This window comes from Triturus cristatus, chromosome 9 (assembly GCF_964204655.1).
Source record: "Triturus cristatus chromosome 9, aTriCri1.1, whole genome shotgun sequence".
NCBI classification, from domain to species: Eukaryota; Metazoa; Chordata; class Amphibia; order Caudata; family Salamandridae; genus Triturus; species Triturus cristatus.
In genome coordinates, this window is record NC_140592.1 from 311866872 (window position 1) to 311886881 (window position 20010).

At 45.2% G+C, this 20010-nt stretch overlaps 1 protein-coding gene across 2 annotated transcripts in view; it reads left to right on the top strand.

Annotated features, from left to right (window-relative positions):
• The window catches only part of SIRT2 (sirtuin 2), a 226239-nt gene that overhangs the window by 149693 nt on the left and 56536 nt on the right, over window positions 1–20010 (top strand). For both annotated transcript variants that reach the window (XM_085624999.1, XM_085625000.1), the window contains 3 exons: window positions 2957–3033; window positions 7457–7508; window positions 9308–9375. In XM_085624999.1, coding sequence (XP_085481125.1) covers window positions 2957–3033; window positions 7457–7508; window positions 9308–9375 — 197 coding nt within the window. The remainder of the gene's footprint in view (window positions 1–2956; window positions 3034–7456; window positions 7509–9307; window positions 9376–20010) is intronic.

A 20010-nucleotide genomic window follows, 5' to 3' on the forward strand; every position in this document is an offset into this window, starting at 1 on the left:
TGTTACTTGGGGAATCTTGAGATGCAGAAAAGCTGGGTGGAGATAGGTCTAGCGCCTTAATGTAATTTACTCCCAGTTTGGTATTACTGGCAGATGCGCCTTCTTCCTTAGTGGCCACTGTCACTATGACAGCTGATAATTGGCACAGGGAAAATAATGCTCATCAAAAATGGATAGCACTGAAGAAATGTCACACACAGAATCCAAGAATGAGCTGTAATCTGAAACGGAGATATGCATTAATGATGTCAAAGTCAAGGAGCAACTTACAAAAGAGAATCGCGGAATGTCCGAATCAGAATTGTCCACTGATAAAGCATTAGTTATCACATATTCATTATTAATGGGAACAATCAAGTCAATTCTACCGGATGCAGGTGCCAAGAACTCCACAGAACGGTGGGGAACAATAATAAAAGAAGCAAAAATTGAACCAGTTAGCTTCCATGAGAGTTAAACCACATACTCACTCACATGACCACAATGCTGTGAGTGACCCTCAGTGACAATTAGCAGATCAGAGCTTTCACCGTATATCAACTCTAAATGCCAGGCTATCCTTATATCTAAGATGAGGCAAACTCAAACACATCATCATAGCAAACAGAAACGCACATTGGCACTGCCAATAGGTATCGCCTTTGAGACCTCTTAGCTTTTCCAATGCCTTTTGTTCATGCTGTACAATATGGGCATTGATTACTTTGGCAATGATTGGTAGCAATGCTGTACAGCAGCGTCGATAAAAGTAAAATTAAAAAAGAAAGTGCCATGACGTGACCATGGCGCATTTTTTACAATTATTTTTAGCAATGTGCTCCCCCATCCCTTGTCCTCCCTCCATGCCTCATCCCCAAACCACTCCTCAAACAAATAGCAGAGTGGGTTGGGTGATGAGGTAACATGGAGGGAGGGCGGGGGAGAAAGACGTGGTTGGGGACAGAAGACAGGCGAGAGGGGATGGGGATCACACGATCAATTGAGGGTGGGTGAGGTGGCTACGTGGAACATATGAACAATGGATCTAGGGCAAACACACCGACAACGGAGGTTGGGCGGAAGCGGGTGGGTCAAGAACACAGACAAAAGAGGATGGGTGTGAGTTACTGGGGGCTCTGGGGCATGCAAACGGAGAAGCACACACAACTGAGGGTGGTTGGGAGGGACTAGGGAAGCATACATACAATGGTAGATGGGAGGGCAGTGGCTGAGGAACACGGTGGATGAAGAGGTACTGAGGGAGACAGCTGGAACACACACGCACTTTCGCAGAGTGCTAAACAGAAAGAAAAAAGTAGCTCCTGAGAAAGCGAGGCATAGCAGGACACAGTAATGTGTTCATGCTTAAAGGGGAGGAACAAACACAAGAAGAAGAAGGAAAGCCTACGGAAGCTGATACATTAGAAGCAAGCAAATGAGAGCGACAATGACACCAAGTATTGAGGGACTCTAAATCCACTGTAAGGTAACAAAATGTCTCGCAACAGACCGTGCATGCTAGGGCAAGAACTCAAAATGGAGCTCCTGGGATTATAGAAGATCCTGTTGTAAGTTCTTACAGAATTAAAAAGGGAAGAATTACATCAACACTGGAATAATCATAACTAAAAAACTAGCTGTAGTGAATAATATTCAGGAAGCAAATAAAGTGCTTATTTGTGCTACAAACAAAGTAGTGATGAAAGTGACAGTAATCAGTGAAGCTTTGGGCATCCTTGATCACCACCTACAAAAGAGGGAGTCTTTCACTGATAAACTTGAGTAGAAAAGTCTTCTATATAGAAAATCGGATGCACAGTAGTGGTAAGCATATTCATAGATGGGCTAGTCAGTTATACAATCTGAGGGACCACGGTGAGCGCATGTAAAACGATGGCATCAGGGGTAATGTTCGGATAATTGGAAGAAAAGGAATTCAAAGAAAAGAAGCAATAGGTGGGTATGAGACGATTTGTGATTGACTTACTTGAATGTAACTTCTGATGATTGAAGACATTTTTGATTCAAGAAATACAGTGGCTTCATGGGAACACATCTTGGAAACTCCTTCCGAAGAACAAGTTTCAATTGACAGTAGTACATTAATTGAAGTATACAACCAGAAAGATTGTTGTGCAGCAAACAAAAGCAAAAAAATTGATTCAAACTGAAAGCTGTAAGTTCTTCAAGCAACCTGAAATCTGTCAGGCCATTGAACAGTGACGTTGAGAGCTTACGGAATTTAATTTATACCCAAGTTCCAAAAGCTAAGCTAGAAACCATTATACAGTTCCAAGCAAAACTAAAGCTTATGGGTGGGAGGGGGAAGCTCAGGTGGCTGTCAACCGGGAAGAAACTGGGAAATTGCTGGCAAGAATATCAGACTTAAACAAGTAATACAACATACAGGAAGACAGAACACCTAGGATCTTTTCTTTAAATGTCTGGTCTAGATAAATAGACCTTCATGAGGACCACGCACACCCTTCTGAGCTAACTAATGTCATGGCATGTTTCCTACCAAAATGTGGTCACAAATATAGTGCACAACAGTGTTGAATTGCATTTTATTTCTGGAACGGACGTCTGTACACCTTAAATGTGAAAGAAATTATATCAGTAGTTAAAAATGTGAGATAAAGTCTCATTTGATTTTCTCATACATTTTGCTTCTCTTTTTTGTTTTTGTGCCCCTCTCTTTATTCATTTGCCACTCTGCTAATTTTGAGTTTGCAGTTTCCTCTGTTCCTACAGACCCCCTTTCTCTCTGTTCCAAACCCTTTCTTTTCTCCTCAAGGCAGTATTTTTTTCATCAATCTCTCACCTATTCCTCTTTCCATCCAGCAACTCTGGACGCCAATTGTTGATATCATTTGACCCCATAAATCTCATTTTGTCTGTGTATTTATGTACCCAATTCCCAGACACTTTCTGTCTTTTTTCAAGCTTCTCATTTCTATCTTGTTCTTGCTGACAGGATTTCCCAAAGGTGGACCTTCTGATTATCATGGGAACCTCTCTACAAGTGCAGCCATTTGCTTCTCTCGTCAGCAAGTAGGTGTCAGTCATTTAATACTAAATCTTTACTTAAGCTGTCCTATGTTATATTTGCTGCTTTTTGTATGTTACATTACGTTATGTTAAAGGGTGATTAATTAGATGGAGACATTTGCCAGAAGCTGTATTCTTGTTGCTAAGAAACAGAATTATCCCATCCTCAAATGAACAAGCACTGACACTATTATGTCAGACCGGAAACCAGTAGGTCTTGATAGCACGGTGAAAAGCAAAATGCTAAGTAGATTTGGTAATTAATACCACATAATTCCAAAGCTTTGCCAGCTGTACTGAAAAGCCACAACCTCCAGTCATAATATTCCTAAATGTAGGTACTACTATACGGAGTAGTAAGGTAAGCTGGATCTTAGATAGTGTAAGAATTGCTTTTGGACCTATCTTACACCCTATAATTGCAATATTCTAGAAATGCGCTTATTTTGCTCTTTGGTGTCAATGCTGTGTACCAATTAAAAGTCGGGTTATTTACAGTCCAGTTCCTGACCTCTCGAGAGACTGAAGACAGACACTCGGACTGCTGCCTCACCATTTTATTTCTGTCCACAATGGTCATGATTAAACATTTCCATCCAAAGACTCTCTCGATAGAGGGTTGTGCCACTTTTGCAAAGACTGGCTAAATCCTGTATTCCCCATTTATTGCTGTTACATTCATTTTCTGGACACCAAAGTCTCTTCTAGAGAACAAGGGTGTGGCCAGTCATCTATGTCCAACAGGATAAAAGAGTCTGTTGGTCATTCCTCTTTCTCTGTAAGAGCTCTGGATACCTAATCCACAGAACTGTCTTGACATTAGAGGAAAGTATTAGTTTTCCATGCATGTGATAAAAAAATGAATTTATTTTGTCCCTGAAACATTGGGTTTCACATACCCAATGCCAGATGCTGTTAAAGTTATTGGTTGGCTTGCTCCAACCCTTTAGCAGTTCTTTGTGTTAATTTTTCAAAAGAAGAAATGCCTATTTAGAGGTTTGAAATGGGTATTCACTTACCACTTGCACTTCTTTATTTAAATGTGTTTGAATAATGGAACAATAGTTATGCCTTATGAATTGATTGCTTGCTTGATGTTCAAAAGCCATGAATATCTCTATCTACTCATCTTTCCCAGGTATATGGCTTTCTGTGAAGCCTATTTCATTTAGTCATGCATTAGGTGAAGAGCAACTATCCGCATCCTTTGAAAGACAGACAAAAAATGTTGGTTTGAGTTAAGGTAATAAAGGACGCATAAAACTGCTTGGGTATTCTACTTTCCATGAATAACATAAGATGATATGATAATGTTAGAAAGGTTCTGCCACTGTCTTTTGCTGCCTTACCACTGATGTAAATCTCTGGAAGACGTTTGTTTCTACTCATTATTATTGTCAGCTGTGCCCTGAAGGTGCAAGGACCCAAGAAATAGAAGCAGACTGAACTAGAATGGATCCCTTGCAGTATATTTCCCTTGCTTCGTTTTTGTTAAATGCATCTAGAGATTGTATAGTATATCACCAGATCTCCACATTTGCCTCTGGGCATTATAGCTGTATGTTTGTGGTGAAGTTTTGCTAAGGAAAAACTCTGATTGTGGTGAATCAAACACAAGCTTGACTTGCCTTTTTCTTATTGAAGTGATGTTTACAAAACGTATTATTTTGAAAGTGTATAGAATTCAATAGCAGACAGAACCATAAAAATATTGAGTATATGTTCAAAAAAACTTAGATAAATAAAATTATTGTAAAGAAAACAATCCAGTGCCAAAGTGTGAAAAATGAGCAGTAAAATGCAAGGAATGCCATAAGAGTACGCAAGTCCATAGCTATAAAATTCGTCACTGTAAGAGTGTTTGTGTCCAGGAGACGACTGGGTCCAACATGTTCTCGACTTTATGGGTTTTCTTTAAAATAGACATTTGAAGTCACATAAGTCAAATTGATACCAGCGTTCTGCATAATAGAATGGTTACTATCAGGTCATACCCTCGCAATGTGTAGTTTTGCAAAAATTGGGGAATTATTTGAGATGAGTCTATTAATATCAGTTGTGCGGAGCAAGAGAGTGAGATACAGAGTAGACTAATAATATCCTAAAGTACTTTTATCCCATAAGTCTGAATTTTAATGCAGATGATAGATAAATGGGTTGTGATGGCGGGCAGGATAGGACAGCAATAATATGGGAAATCACCGTAGCTCCCCCATGTTTGAAGCCCTTTAGATGTATATTATATATCCTGAATAAATTTGAAGCGCTGCATCGCCATTAATGAGATGTTGAGATCCAGTAATAAAACTTGAGAAAGGGATGTGACCAGTCTCCTTTGAGTTGTAGAGACTTCTAATGATGCCAAATAAAGTAAAACCATAGCAACTAAATTTCATGAAAAAATTATTCTGAACTCGGGGAGGGACGGCCTGATCTATTCACCCTGAATCTCAAAAAGAAAATGTCAAGTTCATTTTGTAAGATGGCAGTTGAAGAAGCTAAAAGTGCTTCATAGTTTAAATATTTCATCCACATGGATTGACGTTTTAACGCTTAAGTATGTGGTAGAAGGAACTCAGCAAGAATCAGGGCTCAGAATCTTCTAGTTAGACAAAATTTGTGTTTTGGTCACATTTAATAGATAGACAGAAACAGCACAGGGTGCCGTCATTTATTTTCATTTGCTGGAATGGTAATTGATGGATTGTAGAGCATTTTGATGGTAGTTAACTGGTTTCGTGTTTCCCTGAATAGATGATAAATCATTATTGAACAAGGAATGCAAATTTTCATTTTTTAAGTTCATTAATTATGTTCATAATTGATATTTTGTGAATCTATACATTTTATCCCTGAAAATTGTGAGTCCGGTCCTAAACTATACTGGTACTTTTGAGGTACTGCACAAATGGTGTTGCCAAAGCCCTGTCCTTTGTAAGAAGCGCATGGCCTGCGGACCATGCCAGCAGGGATTGCCAGACAGGGTACTGAACACAGAATACGGTAGCAGGGCTTCCCAAAGTGATCAAAGAATATTGTTAGACAACCCAAATAATTAACTGGAAGAACTAGAAGAGCTATAGTTGCTATCTACTGATATCATATGCTAGTTTTCACTTATAAAATAAGCATTGGCAAAGCAACATGATCTCGCCTTTCCATGCCATTACCCACCCTTTTGGTTTTGTTTTTTGCTGATGCTGTTAGGAGTTAGCAAAAATAAAAAGTAAATGTTTGTTTGCTGATGCGGAACATCATCATACGAGTGCATGCATTACCATGTACCAAGTAAGCAATTTTTTAAACTTTTAATTCACCATTTCAAGATGTCGAATGTCTGTCTTGGAGCTGTCATTTTTTTTTTTTTATGTGCAAAAGCACATCTAAGATAGAGGAGTAGCCCAGTTGCAAAATGCAGCGACAGGGCCCTCTGAAAACAGAACCATTTTGCAAGTCAGTGACCCATTTGGGGAAATGGAGAGGCTTTAGGGGGTTGAAAAATGAAAATAAAAATAAAATGAATAATCTCAGGTGGGGAAAGGGTACAGCTCCATGCTGAGATTAGGGAGCTGGGGATATGAGGGAAAGGAAAGAACAATAATCACACACACCACCCTGGATTGATGAGAACAAAAGAAAAAAGTAATTCTCTGCTGCAGAGCCATGGAATGGTACAAGTCACCTGTACATAAGGATGGTCAAGAACCCAGGTTGTAGGGAGGAACAAAAAATGAAAGTTAGGAAAACCAGCAAATGAGATGCAAGTAAATGAGATTAAAAAGATAGCCAACCAATGGGCTGAACCAAAGCCACATGTCAATATTGATTCAGCCTACAGTAGACAGTTAAAAGGTTTCAGTAGGCACTGCCTAACAATCGTAGGCAGTTCCAGAAAAAAACTTATGATACAGGATGACATTACAAATAACATCGTCTGCAACTCAGGTCATGTCCTCTGTTTGTTATGCCTCTGCATATAGCATAAACAGGGCATGATAAAACATAGTCCATACACTGTATAGCCACTGACCGTGTATGTAGATGGTGAAGAGGATAGCTAAATGTCTTTCAAAAGTCGATCTAGATAGAGACCTGGCCACAGGCCATGCCATAATTGCTCTGTATAAATCACCACTGATGGCATCATTGATGTCAAAGTAACTCGGAATGGCATGTGCGAAGTCATAGCAATTATTTTGTGGTAATTAACCATAGTTGTCGAATTACAACTAGCTTCCAGTTTTAGAATTTCACTGCACCAACCTCTAAATTGATGTTTTTTGTTTGTTTTCCCTATAATTCTGAACCCTCATTGAATGGTCCCTTGGGAAAGATTTTACAATTCGCATGGCCTGGAAAGTTACTTATTGTTCTTCATTTACTTGGCTTTTATTCCAATTAGTTAACCTCCTTTCTTTCCTTACAGAGTTCCTACAGACACCCCTCGGCTTCTTATCAACAAAGAAAAGACCGGAGGGGTAAGTGAATGCAGCATTCTAGTGCTCAATCCCTCCAAACAGATAGCCTAGCATTGTACTAAATCATCAATCAATCAAACAGCATTTGTAGAGTGCAGCACTGTCACCCGTAGGGGTATCAGGGCGCTAAGGGTGCTGTGTCTCTGTTGAAAAGCCAGCTCTTGAGCTTCTTTCTGAAGTCTGCCAGGGAGGGTGCTGTTGAGAGGGGGAGGGGTAGATCGTTCCAGGACTTGGTGGTGATGTAGGAGAAGGAGCAGCCGCCACTACAGCTGTGATGGATGAGGAGGGTGTGTGCGAGGGTGAGTGAGGCAGAGGAGTGCAGGTGTTTTGCGGGCAAGTGGAAGTCCAGTCAATGATTGATGTAGGTTTGTCCTTGGTTCTGTTGAGCTTTGTATGCATGCGTGAGGATCTTGAACTGGCATCTCTTCTGGATGGGAAGGTGAGGGGTGATGCGGGTCCATTTGGGGAGTTCGAGGATGAGTCTGGCAGGTGTGTTCTGTATGGTTTGGAGTCTTTTGAGGAGTTGGATGAAGATTCCGGCGTATAGCACGTTGCCGTAGTCGAAGCGGCTTGTGACGAGGGCCTGTGTGGCTGTCTTCCTGGTGTTGATTAGAATCCATCTGAAGATTGTGCAGAGCTCGCAGAGGATATGGAAACAAGAGGAGGCGACTGTGTTGACCTGTCGTCTCCTGGTCAGTTGGCTGTCGAAGATGATGTCATGATTTCCTGCATGGTCTGTCGATGTGGGTGTTGGTCTGAGTTCTGCTGGCCACCAGCTGTGGTCCCATGCGGAGGTGTTCTTCCCAAAGATCAGTACTTCTGCTTTGTTGGAGTTGAGTTTGAAGCAGCTGTCTTTCATCATTTTGGGTATGCCTGTCATGGCATTGCGGAAGTAGGTTTTGGCGTTGGTAGGGTCCTCGAAGAGTGAGAGGATGAGTTGAGTGTCATCGACGTAGGAGATTATGTCGAGGCCGTGGGATCTGATTACGTTTGCAAGTGGGGTCATGTATATATTGAACAGGGAGTGCTGAGGGATGATCCTTGGGGTATACCGCGTGTGATGTCCTTGGGTGCGGAGGTAAAGGGAGGTAGCCGTATACTCTGTGTGCGTCCTGAGAGGAAAGAAGTGATCCACTTGAGAGGGTTTAGCTGTATGTAGGCGTGGTGGAGTCTGTCGATGAGGGTGTGGTGGGAGACTGTGTCGAACGCAGCAGCGAGGTCGAGGAGGATCAGGACCGCCATTTCTCCGCGGTTGAGGAGAGATCTGATGTCTGTGGTGACAATCATCGAGGTCTCAGTGCAGTGGTTGGCACGGAATCCTGATTGTGAGGCATTGAGTAGGTGGTTGAGTTCCAGGTATTCGGTGAGCTGTTGGTTAAAAGACTAGTTTGTATGCTTATGCAACAGCAATGCCTTAAAGCATTGAGAAATTGTAAAAGTAAGATGGGAATCTGGAAAGACCTGAGATTGTAACATTTTATCACCCTTTCATCCTTGGGGATCTATACTTCAAAGTAGGTAAACCAAGGAATGGAGTAGTCCGAGTATGTTCCCGAAGGAGTGTATATGTATGCCATAAAGGCACAGAGGCGGATGTCAAATTATTCCCTCAATACAATTTTTTCTGCCAATTGTACTGCCAAGTCGATAAGACAGTAGACTGTTAATATTTTGTTTACAAACATTACAAAAAGGGCAAACCTGATAAAAGGTCTAATCCCTCCAATCGTTTTTTCTTTTTGCTGCAGTATTAAATTATTTTTTCGAGACATCTTACTGCTATCTTTTCTTTTCCCAAGGGTGAATCTTTTTTGGGGATGCTCGGCTTTGGTGGTGGAATGGATTTTGACTCTGACAAGGCATACAGGCAAGTCCAGCATGTACAAACATGAAGGGATAATGTGCAATGTGGGCTACAGGAAGATGTGTAATTACTATGGTGCATTTAGAGGGAGGCGGACCATGTGGAGAGTGACAGTAATGAAAGAAGAAATTACCAGAATCTGTAGGAAAATCAAACGGGTAGTGGGTAAAGGTGACACAAAGGTGTAAGAAATTTAATTAGTTGCATAGTGACAGCAGTACATGTAGGTAGGGGACAAAAATAATGGCTGTTGGGAGGAGGTGGGGAGATGACAAGTGTGGGGTTGCAGAATGATGAGGGGGGCTAGAGAGCGAGCACAAGCCTGACGGGGGACTGATTGCTGTTCAGTAGGAAGCGTGAGATTTAAAGGCAATAGCAGAGATGTGATGGGCGTGGAGTAGACCGCTGATTATTGGGGTAGTATGTTGGCTGGAATGGGGTAATGTGTTGACATGAGTGGGTAAAAATGTGACGTGGATCTTGTAGGTGTCACAAATTCAGATATACCTGTCTTGTAGAGACATGTTGGAAAGGCGTTCTCCGGGGGGCTTCGGAATACGTTCCTGACCACCCTTTGACCCACCTCTCCCAGAGTTAGGCCGAGCAAGGGCGGGGAGGCCCTTCCTGGAAGGGTCTTGTTCCTAGGATCGCACACGCTGAGCTTGCACTATCTGACAGAGGGACACCACACCGTAGTTCTTCGTAAGACAGTATACTTTATCGATAGTTTCAAGGGATCTTTATGATCCGAAATGCAGGTATTAAATCAGTGCCCCAAGCGGCGGCGGTCTCGTGATGGGGGTAGCGGGACAGTCTTTGAATTCAGTGTCTCTGCGGAGTATCCTTCGCACAGCTCTCAATCCTCGAGCTGGGGGATGTTGTTTCTCTCGGCAATCTCTGCCGATTCTCCTGGAGGGGAGTGCCGCGAGTCACTCAGCAGGCACAGGTGGTTTCGGAGTCGGGGAGCCGCGACAGCATCAGCAGGGCTCAGGTGGTTCAGAGTTCGGGGAGCCGCGACAGCGTCAGCAGGGCTCAGATGGTTCAGAGTTCGGGGAGCCGCGACAGCGTCAGCAGGGCTCAGGTGGTTCAGAGTTCGGGGAGCCGCGACAGCGTCAGCAGGGCTCAGATGGTTCAGAGTTCGGGGAGCCGCGACAGCGTCAGCAGGGCTCAGGTGGTTCAGAGTTCGGGGAGCCGCGACAGCGTCAGCAGGGCTCAGATGGTTCAGAGTTCGGGTAGCGTTCTTCGGTTCAGGGATCGATCGAGCCGCGACCAGGTCAGCAGGGCTCTCGTAGGTCCAGGTCTCCTCTGCCTCCCGTCCCTTCAGCACCCCTTGTTATACTCCCCCTACTCTTTGAAGTCCGGAGTCCTCGCTGAGAGGAGTCTTGGTGCCTGGGGGCGGTGTGTCGGGATTTCCTGTCGCTCGGCCCTTTGATCTGTTCAGGTGGGTTTGGGAGGGACTCCAGACACCCAGCAGGCGAGGCGCCCGCTCACCGGGGGCCTGGTGGCCGATCGAAACCCTCCCTGGGGGAGGAGAGCAGAGGTGTGACTGAGACGGCGTCTCCTGGTCTTGCTTGGGGGTTTCCCGCTCCCTCGGCCGGGCATGCGTGGTAGTGTTGTGGGTTCGGCTGGTGCCCCGGCCGGCCATCGGGTTTGTGGGGTCAGGGCGGCCGGAAGTCTGTGACATCGGGGATCAGGTGCGGTTGCAGGGTGGCTGGCTGGTAGGGAGGGCCCACGCCACGAGGCCGGTCTCACACGTGCCCCCCCCCCAGCTGAAAGGCGGGAGAACTACCCATCCACTTGGGGGTTCTCCTCGCTGAAGCGGAAGAATCGGGACAGGCCGTCAGCGTTGGCGTGGTCAGTCCCGGGGCGATGCTCCACAGTGAAGTCCATCCCCTGGAGGGAGATTGACCATCGTAGCAGCTTGGGGTTTTCTCCTCTCATTTGCATCAGCCACCGCAAGGGTCGATGATCCGTTTGAACTCGGAAGTGGGTTCCGAACAAGTAGGGCCGTAGCTTTTTGAGGGCCCAGACTACTGCGAAGGTCTCTCTTTCAATGGTGCTCCACCGCTGTTCTCCAGGTAGCAACCTTCGGCTGATGAAGGCTATGGGCTGATCTATGCCTTTGTCGTTGAACTGTGAGAGGACTGCCCCGATGCCGTGTTCTGAAGCGTCCGTCTGGACCACAAACTCCTGGGAGTAGTCGGGGGCTTTGAGTACCGGAGCAGTACATATTGCGGCTTTCAAGGCATCGAACGCTTCCTGGCACGGGGGAGTCCACTGCATCTTCTTTGGGTGCTTTTTGGAGGTTAACTCTGTGATAGGGCCTGCAAGGCTACCATAGTTCTTAATAAACCTCCGGTAGTAACCGGTGAGGCCCAGGAAGGCCCGGACTTCCGTTTGGGTCGTGGGGGGTTCCCAGGACAAGATGGCGTCGATCTTCGGCTTTAGGGGGGCGACCTGCCCGCTTCCCACCTGGTGCCCCAGATAGATCACTGAGCCTTGTCCAATTTGACATTTGCTGGCTTTGATGGTTAGGCCGGCCTGGCGCAGGGCCAGCAGTACTTGCCGGAGATGCTGGAGGTGTTCGGTCCATTGGGAGCTGAATACTGCTATGTCGTCTAGGCACGCTGCGCTGAACCCCTCTAGTCCGGACAGGACCCTGTTCACCAGTCGCTGGAAGGTGGCCGGGGCATTTTTCATTTCAAACGGCATCACCCTAAAGCGGTAGTGCCCATCCGGGGTGGAGAAGGCGGAGCACTCCTTGGCTCCCTCAGTGAGCGCAATCTGCCAGTATCCGCAGGTTAGGTCGAAGGTGCTGAGGTAGCGAGCGGCCCCGAGGCGGTCGATGAGCTCGTCTGCGCGGGGGATAGGGTGAGCGTCCGCTCGGGTGACCGCATTGAGTCCCCGGTAGTCCACACAGAATCTCAGCTCGGGGGCGACACCAGGGGCGGCCGCTTTCGGGACCAGGACTACCGGGCTGGCCCAGGGGCTGTCGGAGGGTTCAATCACCCTGAGGGCCAACATCTTGGTTACTTCGGTCTGGATGCAGGTTCGGACCCGGTCAGGGACCCGGTAGGCTCGGTGTCTCACTGGCGGGCTGTCGCCGGTGTCTACGTCGTGGACACACCAGTCGGTGACCCTAGGGGTTAGGGAGAAGAGGTCTGTGAATTGTCTTAGTAGCCGGCGTCAGTCGTCGGACTGTTGGGGGGTGAGGGTGGTTGACAGTCTCACCCCCTCTACGGAGCCATCTGTCTCTTTAGCACACAGGGGGTCTGGAAGGGGCTCTGTGTCTTCTTCAGTCAGATCGTCGGTGGCCAGGAGCAAACTCAACTCCGTCCTCACAAAGTGGGGTTTGAGGCGGTTCACGTGGAGGACCCGGAGGTCGTTCCGCGGGGACTGCACATCAACTAGATACGTGACTTGACTCTTCCGCTCGACCACTTTGAAGGGACCAGTCCATTTGTCTTGGAGGGCGCAGGGTTTCACCGGGGCCATGACCCAGACCTGTTGGCTCAGCTGAAACTCGACCAGCGTGGCATTCTGGTCATACCAGCGCTTCATCTCTTCCTGGCTAGCCTCGAGGTTTGCCTCGGCGAGCTCTCGGAATTTCCGGGTCTGGTTGCGGAGCGCCAGGATATAGCGGAAAATATCAGGAGGGGTCCCCCGGAGAGTCATTTCCCAGCCCTCTTTGACCAGGCTCAGGGGTCCCCGGACGGGGTGTCCGTACAGTAATTCGAACGGGCTGAACCCCAGAGATTTTTGGGGAACCTCCCGGTAGGCGAACAGGAGGCAAGGGAGGAGGATGTCCCATCTCCGGCGTAGGGGTTCTTCGAGGCCCATGATCATCCCTTTCAGGGTCCTGTTAAATCGCTCGACTAGGCCATTCCCTTGGAGGTGGTATGGGGTGGTGAACTTGTATGATACCCCGCACTGCTGCCATAGGGACCTCATGTATTTGGAGATAATATTCATACCACGATCACTCACGACTTCGCGAGGGAACCCCACGCGGGAGAAGATCCCCATCAAGGCCCGGCCTACCACGGGGGCCATCACGGTGCGGAGGGGAATGGCCTCGGGGTAGTGGGTGGCATGGTCCACCAGGACGAGGATGAATCGGTGGTCCTGGGCGGTCTTGGGATCCAGGGATCCCACGATGTCGATTCCCACCCGCTGAAAAGGGGTGCTAACAACGGGGAAGGGTTGTAGCGGAGCCTTGCGCTTCCCACCACTCTTTCCGCTGGCCTGGCACGTGAGGCATGACTTGCAGTGGGCCTCCACATTCGCTCGCATCTTGGGCCAATAGAAGTGGGTAACTAGTCGCTGATAGGTTTTGTCTTGGCCTAAGTGTCCTGCCAGGGGTACATCATGGGCTAGGCCCAGGAGGAGACTTGCTGGTCAGGAGGGCCCACGCCACGAGGCCGGTCTCACAAGACACCACAACCTCCGCATTACTTTTCAACTTGCCATACCAGTATTCACCGCCCAAAGGAAGTCTACTGTTGGTAAGGGAGAGTCCCAGGGGTAAAATGGATTTGGAAGAGAAACAATACAGCTGGTTCCGATGTATGGTTTATGGATTACTGGAGTGCTGATTTTCTAGTCTCTCTTCAGTGAAAATCTAATATAAAACAACAGTGTTTTTACTAAAGCGTATGATTGTAGCTTGGAAAATTCTCTCGCTTAGAACATTGCTATACCTGCGGATTTCCATCTATTTTCTCAGCTATCTCTTCTCTATGGTCTTCATCAAATAAGGCTGGCTGAAAAATGAGCTTAGCCTGGTAATTTGTGAACATAATTAAATACACTCATATCGTCAATAAGTGTTTTTACACCCACCTCTATAACCAGGATATTTGAGAGAAAAGAGTAGGTTTGTAACACAAAGCCTGTTAAACAAATAACTCTCTACTCACACCGAAATTGCCAAGATTCAGCACAGAACATTTCTAAATTAATCTCCAAAGAGGTTCATTCAGTCATCTTCCAAATGCCATGATTTATGGCTTGCAATCCTTTCACAAATAAAACAAAGTTAATCTACAAGTTCAGACAGTCTTTCTCCAAATGTCAAAATGTATGGCCTTTGGTACCTTGTTAAACTAAACTACAAACTAAATAGTGTTGAAAAAACAAATATGCACTTAGTTATTTATCAAACTTAATTATACAGAAAATAAAGCTTTGGGAGCATCAGGAATGTTATGGCAAGCTTCTTTCACTTAGGGACAGCTTAGTTCAGACACTTTATATTTTAAACAAGGGATTCATCAAATCAGAAATCTTCAATTTATATGTCATGCTCAGTTTGTTGAAGGTTCACACATTAACTCTGTGCCAAAAAGAATTCGAAACAGTTCTACCATGCGTCTTGGGGTCAAGGTTACAAACCACAATAACTCAAAATAATATTGTCTACTTGAAAGTTCCTTTGCAGCATACAAACAGAGACTGCAGCCAAGAAACAAGATTAACTAGTTTTGGAAGCAAGCAGCTTTCGAATTGTTATCTTAATATAACTTTCAAACTAAATACTTTCTCCAACATCTTGTGAGACAAATCTGAGTTCCTAAAAAACTTATGTGTCTAGTCTCACCACTTCATCAACTTTCGAGTGCCATGTTGGAAGTATTCTCATGCCACATTTTATTAAGGGACTCACCTTTTATTTTGTCAAATGTCACAGAACCTCTGTTATTTTTACCTAGACATTTAGTGCAGTTATTTCCCGTGACAGCCACAATATGCAAATGTGAATCTTTATTCACAATACTGACAGTAGGGAACTGACATGAATGAGACAAGAAGTCGACAACAATGAAGAGCAGAGCTGATGTGCATTGGGCAGGAAGCTGAAATTACTTGGAGACACTGGATAGAAGCAATATATGTAGTTGACAGGAGTCATTAAGGGTGCTAAGTGTAACACTCTCCCACATCACCTTGACCTTTCCTCACAGTTTCTTGGCTATAGGACCCTATGACACAGACCACTACAGAACACATAACTTCCAACAACCAGAAATGATTTTGAAGTTGGCACCTTCCATTGGCCTAAGTTCACATATTTTCTAATATAGAGGCTTTACTCTGTGAGCAGTATTGTGTGCCAAATACAAAAATACTTCCTAGACAGTAATGTGCCAAATCCATAAAGGTTGTCCAAAGAATTTTGAGTACATTTCCAATTTTCTGGAATTCTGTAAGAAGTGCAGGAATTGTCATAAAAAACTCTGATGGCCATAGATTTGCAAATGTGTACACAAAGGGAGAGACAGAGGCACAGACTTGGTCACATACTCCTCACCTATACATAATCACACTGCAACTGGCCAAGTTACTACAACTTGGCTTGGGGAAAGCTCCACCTGTATCAAAAAAAGATTTTGAGATATCGCCTCACCTAAAACTCATGGCATGCTTTATTATAGGCAATATTCTACACCAAGGTAGGAGAATACCACCATGGCGGACTCAACCATTGCTGGGAGTTCTTATAAATTGATGTTGGATAATCTCGAGGATCCAATTGAAGATAAACATTTCTTGAGATATACCCAATGGTTTTACCTTTATTATGGGAACCTCAGATATCATTAAAAGCACCACTGTTTCAGGTATTGGATGAGATATGTTTCCTCATCCACCCGTTCAGCTACACCAACATGTTTCAGCCATTCAAAAAGCCAATTCGGGTCTCCGGCCTTCGTCAGGGCCACTGCAAACCCTGTCTAACTACACACGCATTCCATGAAGTCAAATGAGGCCTAATGCTCTCACCTTTCCGGATGTCTTCTGTAAGAAATAAACCCTGAGGTTAGGTGGTGTGAACTATTACTGGTCATAACAGGGTGGCACTTCCTTGCACATTCATTAAGCAGATGTGCCAGCATGCACACCTATATTTTTCCTGAATGCCGGTGGGCGAAGGTGAAACCACTGGGTATATGAAGATATTTTAATCTTCAATTTGATCTCTATGATTATCCAAGATCAATGTATCTAAGAACTCCCAGCAAAGGTCAAGTCCGCCATAGTGGTATTCACTTACCATGGTGTAGAATATTGCGTAGATTTGCATAGGCATATATTTTTCCACATGCAGAAATTTCAACATGCTAAACTGAACAGAAATGTGCATTAGCACACTAAACCTTTATTCGTCTGCACAGGGAAAATATTGTTCCTTCTGGAGAACCCCTGCCTCTGCATTCCCATCTAATTTGGGGGGGTTTACGCCCCATTTCATCAATTGAATTGATATGCATGTATATCTACCCTTGCCGGAATTCGCCAGTCTGTTTGCTGCTAGGTTGTAAATTATTGAGGAATACCCACATGTACATTTTTGGCTGTTGAACAACTTTTCCAAATGAAACTACCCATGATAACCCAAAAACCTTCCCTGATCCCAGCATTGGCGAATGTGAACTTTCCACCAGGTTGGTAGAGTTTCGGTAAAACGTCATCTAGAGGACATAAATATTTCTCCCAAGCTGTTCTTACCAAAGAGAACATGTCTGCTGAGTTTATCACCCAGGTGTCATAAACTTTGGAAATCATTTGTTCGGCATTTGGGTTATGGTTAGCTTCTCCCCCAGACAATTGAATTCAACAAGGGACTGTAACCTAGACAAGTATTGCATTAGTGTCTGCTGGAGGCATTGAAAAAACTGAGGCGAGGAGTCCAAACTCCTGTTGTATTTCAGTAAACAATCTTGTGTAGTTCAAGCAATTACAACTTTTAACGAGCAAGTCCCTCTCTCCGACCTGTAAGAGACCAGTTCCCACTCATAATGGCGTTGCCCCAGTAGTTTCCCTTTCTATTCCATCATTTTTAGGGTTGCCTTTCATGTTGCCATGGTCACTTTTGATGCCGAAGAAGGCCCTGTTGGTCTTCCACCATCGAGCTAATTTAGTGGGGGATAATTTCCCAATCCACATAGCTTGCCCCGATACACAGGATCAGAACTCAAGCCAAATAGCCAGTCAATAATGACAACGAGGTGGGAAGCCTGATAATATGAAATCATGACTTCCAAACCCTGGTTGCCATTAAATGTGGATTTGTAACACATGGTAATGCATAACATTTCCATCTTGTTATTCCCCATGAATGCCCTGATCATAGAAGTTAGCTGTTTAAACAACAACTAGGTAGCTTATATGGGAGGTTTTGATTAACACAAAGGAACTCTGGGAGTACCACGATTTTCGTCAGTTCTACTTTTCCTATCAAAGACAGAGGCAGTGTTTTTCCGTGATGAAGATCCCTTTTCAGTGTATTCACCATTGTGTTATATTACCGCCTGTAGGAACTCGGCCTTTTCTGCATTGTCACCCCATATTTTTCCCCATTTGCCAGACCCTATATTTTCGCTGGCTTTAGAACTTTGTGCACTTTAACCCTGCTAACCAGTGATAAAGTGCCTTTGCTTCCACTTTAAACATGGTTGAATTGGCATATTCCTACTTGATATATTTAACTTACCTCTAAGTCCCTTCTGTATGATACAAGATGTAACCAGGGCCTCTGTATTAAATGTCACTAGTGCAGTGCAGCACCTACTGTGCCATCCTCTGCTGTGTTGGTGTAAAACATGGCTTCAGGCCTACAATCTTTCTCCTAGCCCAACATGTCCCAGGAGTCCAGAACACCATGGCAGATCTGCTCAGCAGACAGACGCAGCAGATCCACGAGTGGGAACTTCACCCGCAGGTTCTTCACCCGTTCTTTCAAACGTGGGGGCATCCACAAATAGACCTATTCGCCACCCACGAAAACAAAAAATGCCCAAGCTTCGCCGCCAGATGCCCACACCCATTGTCCAAAGAAAATGCGATATGGATGAACTGGTCAGGCAGATTTGCGTACGCCTTTCCACCTCTCCCACTAATTCCATTAGTGGTGCAAAAGCTACAACAGCAGTCCCTAACACTGATCCTAGTAGCTCCAACATGGGCCAGACAACCGTGGTACACCACACTGCTGGAACTCTCAGTAGTACCACACCAAAAGCTATACCTCTCACCATGCCTCCTAACCCAGAACCATGGAGAGATCAGGCACCCGGACCCAGCTCAGCTCAACCTTGCGATCTGGATCCTGAGGTCCTAGAATTTGGATACCTTAACCTTCCCCCTGATTGCATGAACATTATCAGGGAAGCTAGACGCCCTACTACTAGGGCATGCTATGCGGCAAAGTAGATAATATTTGTTGTTTACTGCCACAACAACACAATCAATCCTTTAAATGTGTCCATACAGCACATCATATGTTATTTACTCCACCTACAAAGGTGTAACCTAGCATATACTTCCATTAGGTTACATCTCGCTGCCATTGCTGCTTACTTACAGAACAGGCAGCACCTATCACTCTTCAGAGTGCCTGCCATCAAGGCCTTCATGGAAGGCCTCAAAAGAGTAATTCCACCCAGAGTACCACCCTCACCGGTCTGGAATTTGAATATAGTTCTTACACGGTTAATGGGACCCCCTTTCGAACCATTACATAAATGTGAGCTCCAATTTCTCACATGGAAAACAGCTTTTCTAGTGGCCATCACTTCCCTCAGAAGGGTTAGTGAAATACAAGCACTCACTATACAGGAACCTTTTCTCCAAATGCATCAGAACAAGGTTGTACTCCGCACCAACCCAAAGTTTCTACCCAAAGTCATTTCTCCATTCCATTTAAACCAGTCGGTAGAATTACCAGTCTTTTTCTCACAACCTCAAACTGTTGCGGAAAGAGCGTTACACACACTGGATGTAAAAAGGGCTTTACTTTACTACATCCAACGCACACAACCTTTCAGGAAAACCAAACAGCTATTTGTCTCCTTCTCTCCACCACATAAGGGCAACCCTATTTCTAAATCAGGGATAGCTAGGTGGATTGTAAAATGCATACCGATTTGCTACCACAAAGCAAAACAAACGCTATCGGTTCCCCCTAAAGCCCACTCTACAAGAAAGATAGGGGCTTCTATGGCTTTTCTAGGAAACATACCACTAGATGACATATGCAAGGCAGCCACATGGTCAACACCGCACACTTTCACAAAACATTACTGTGTAGATGTGCAAACCAAGCAACAAGCTAGTGAGGGCCAGGCTGTACTCAAAACACTGTTCCAAACTACGGCAACGGATGCTGGTGGTCGCCGCTAGGGTTGGGTACTGCTATATAATCTATGCACAGTGTATAATCTGCAGCTGATATGCCTCGAACGGAATATGCTACTTACCAGTATGCATCTGTTCTTGGCATGTAGAGCTGCAGATCTATACACGCCCACCCGCCTCCCCGGCTACCTGTATCCGTTCCAGTCTTATCTTATTGAGATACAACACACATGGGTTTCTTTACTGTTACCACTACGCTACATCTTTCCCTGCTGGCGAAAAACAATCTGAGGATGGAGCCGAAGCCCATGCGCAATACGAACCAAGGGAGGAGTCACCGAACTCGTGACTTCCAAAGACTTTCTAAGAGGAAAAGCAAACTGCAAACATCCGGGCCCAACACCAGATGGCGAGCTATGCACAGTGTATAGATCTGCAGCTCTACATGCCAAGAACAGATGCATACTGGTAAGTAGCATATTCCTTCTCTCTTCCCGGTCA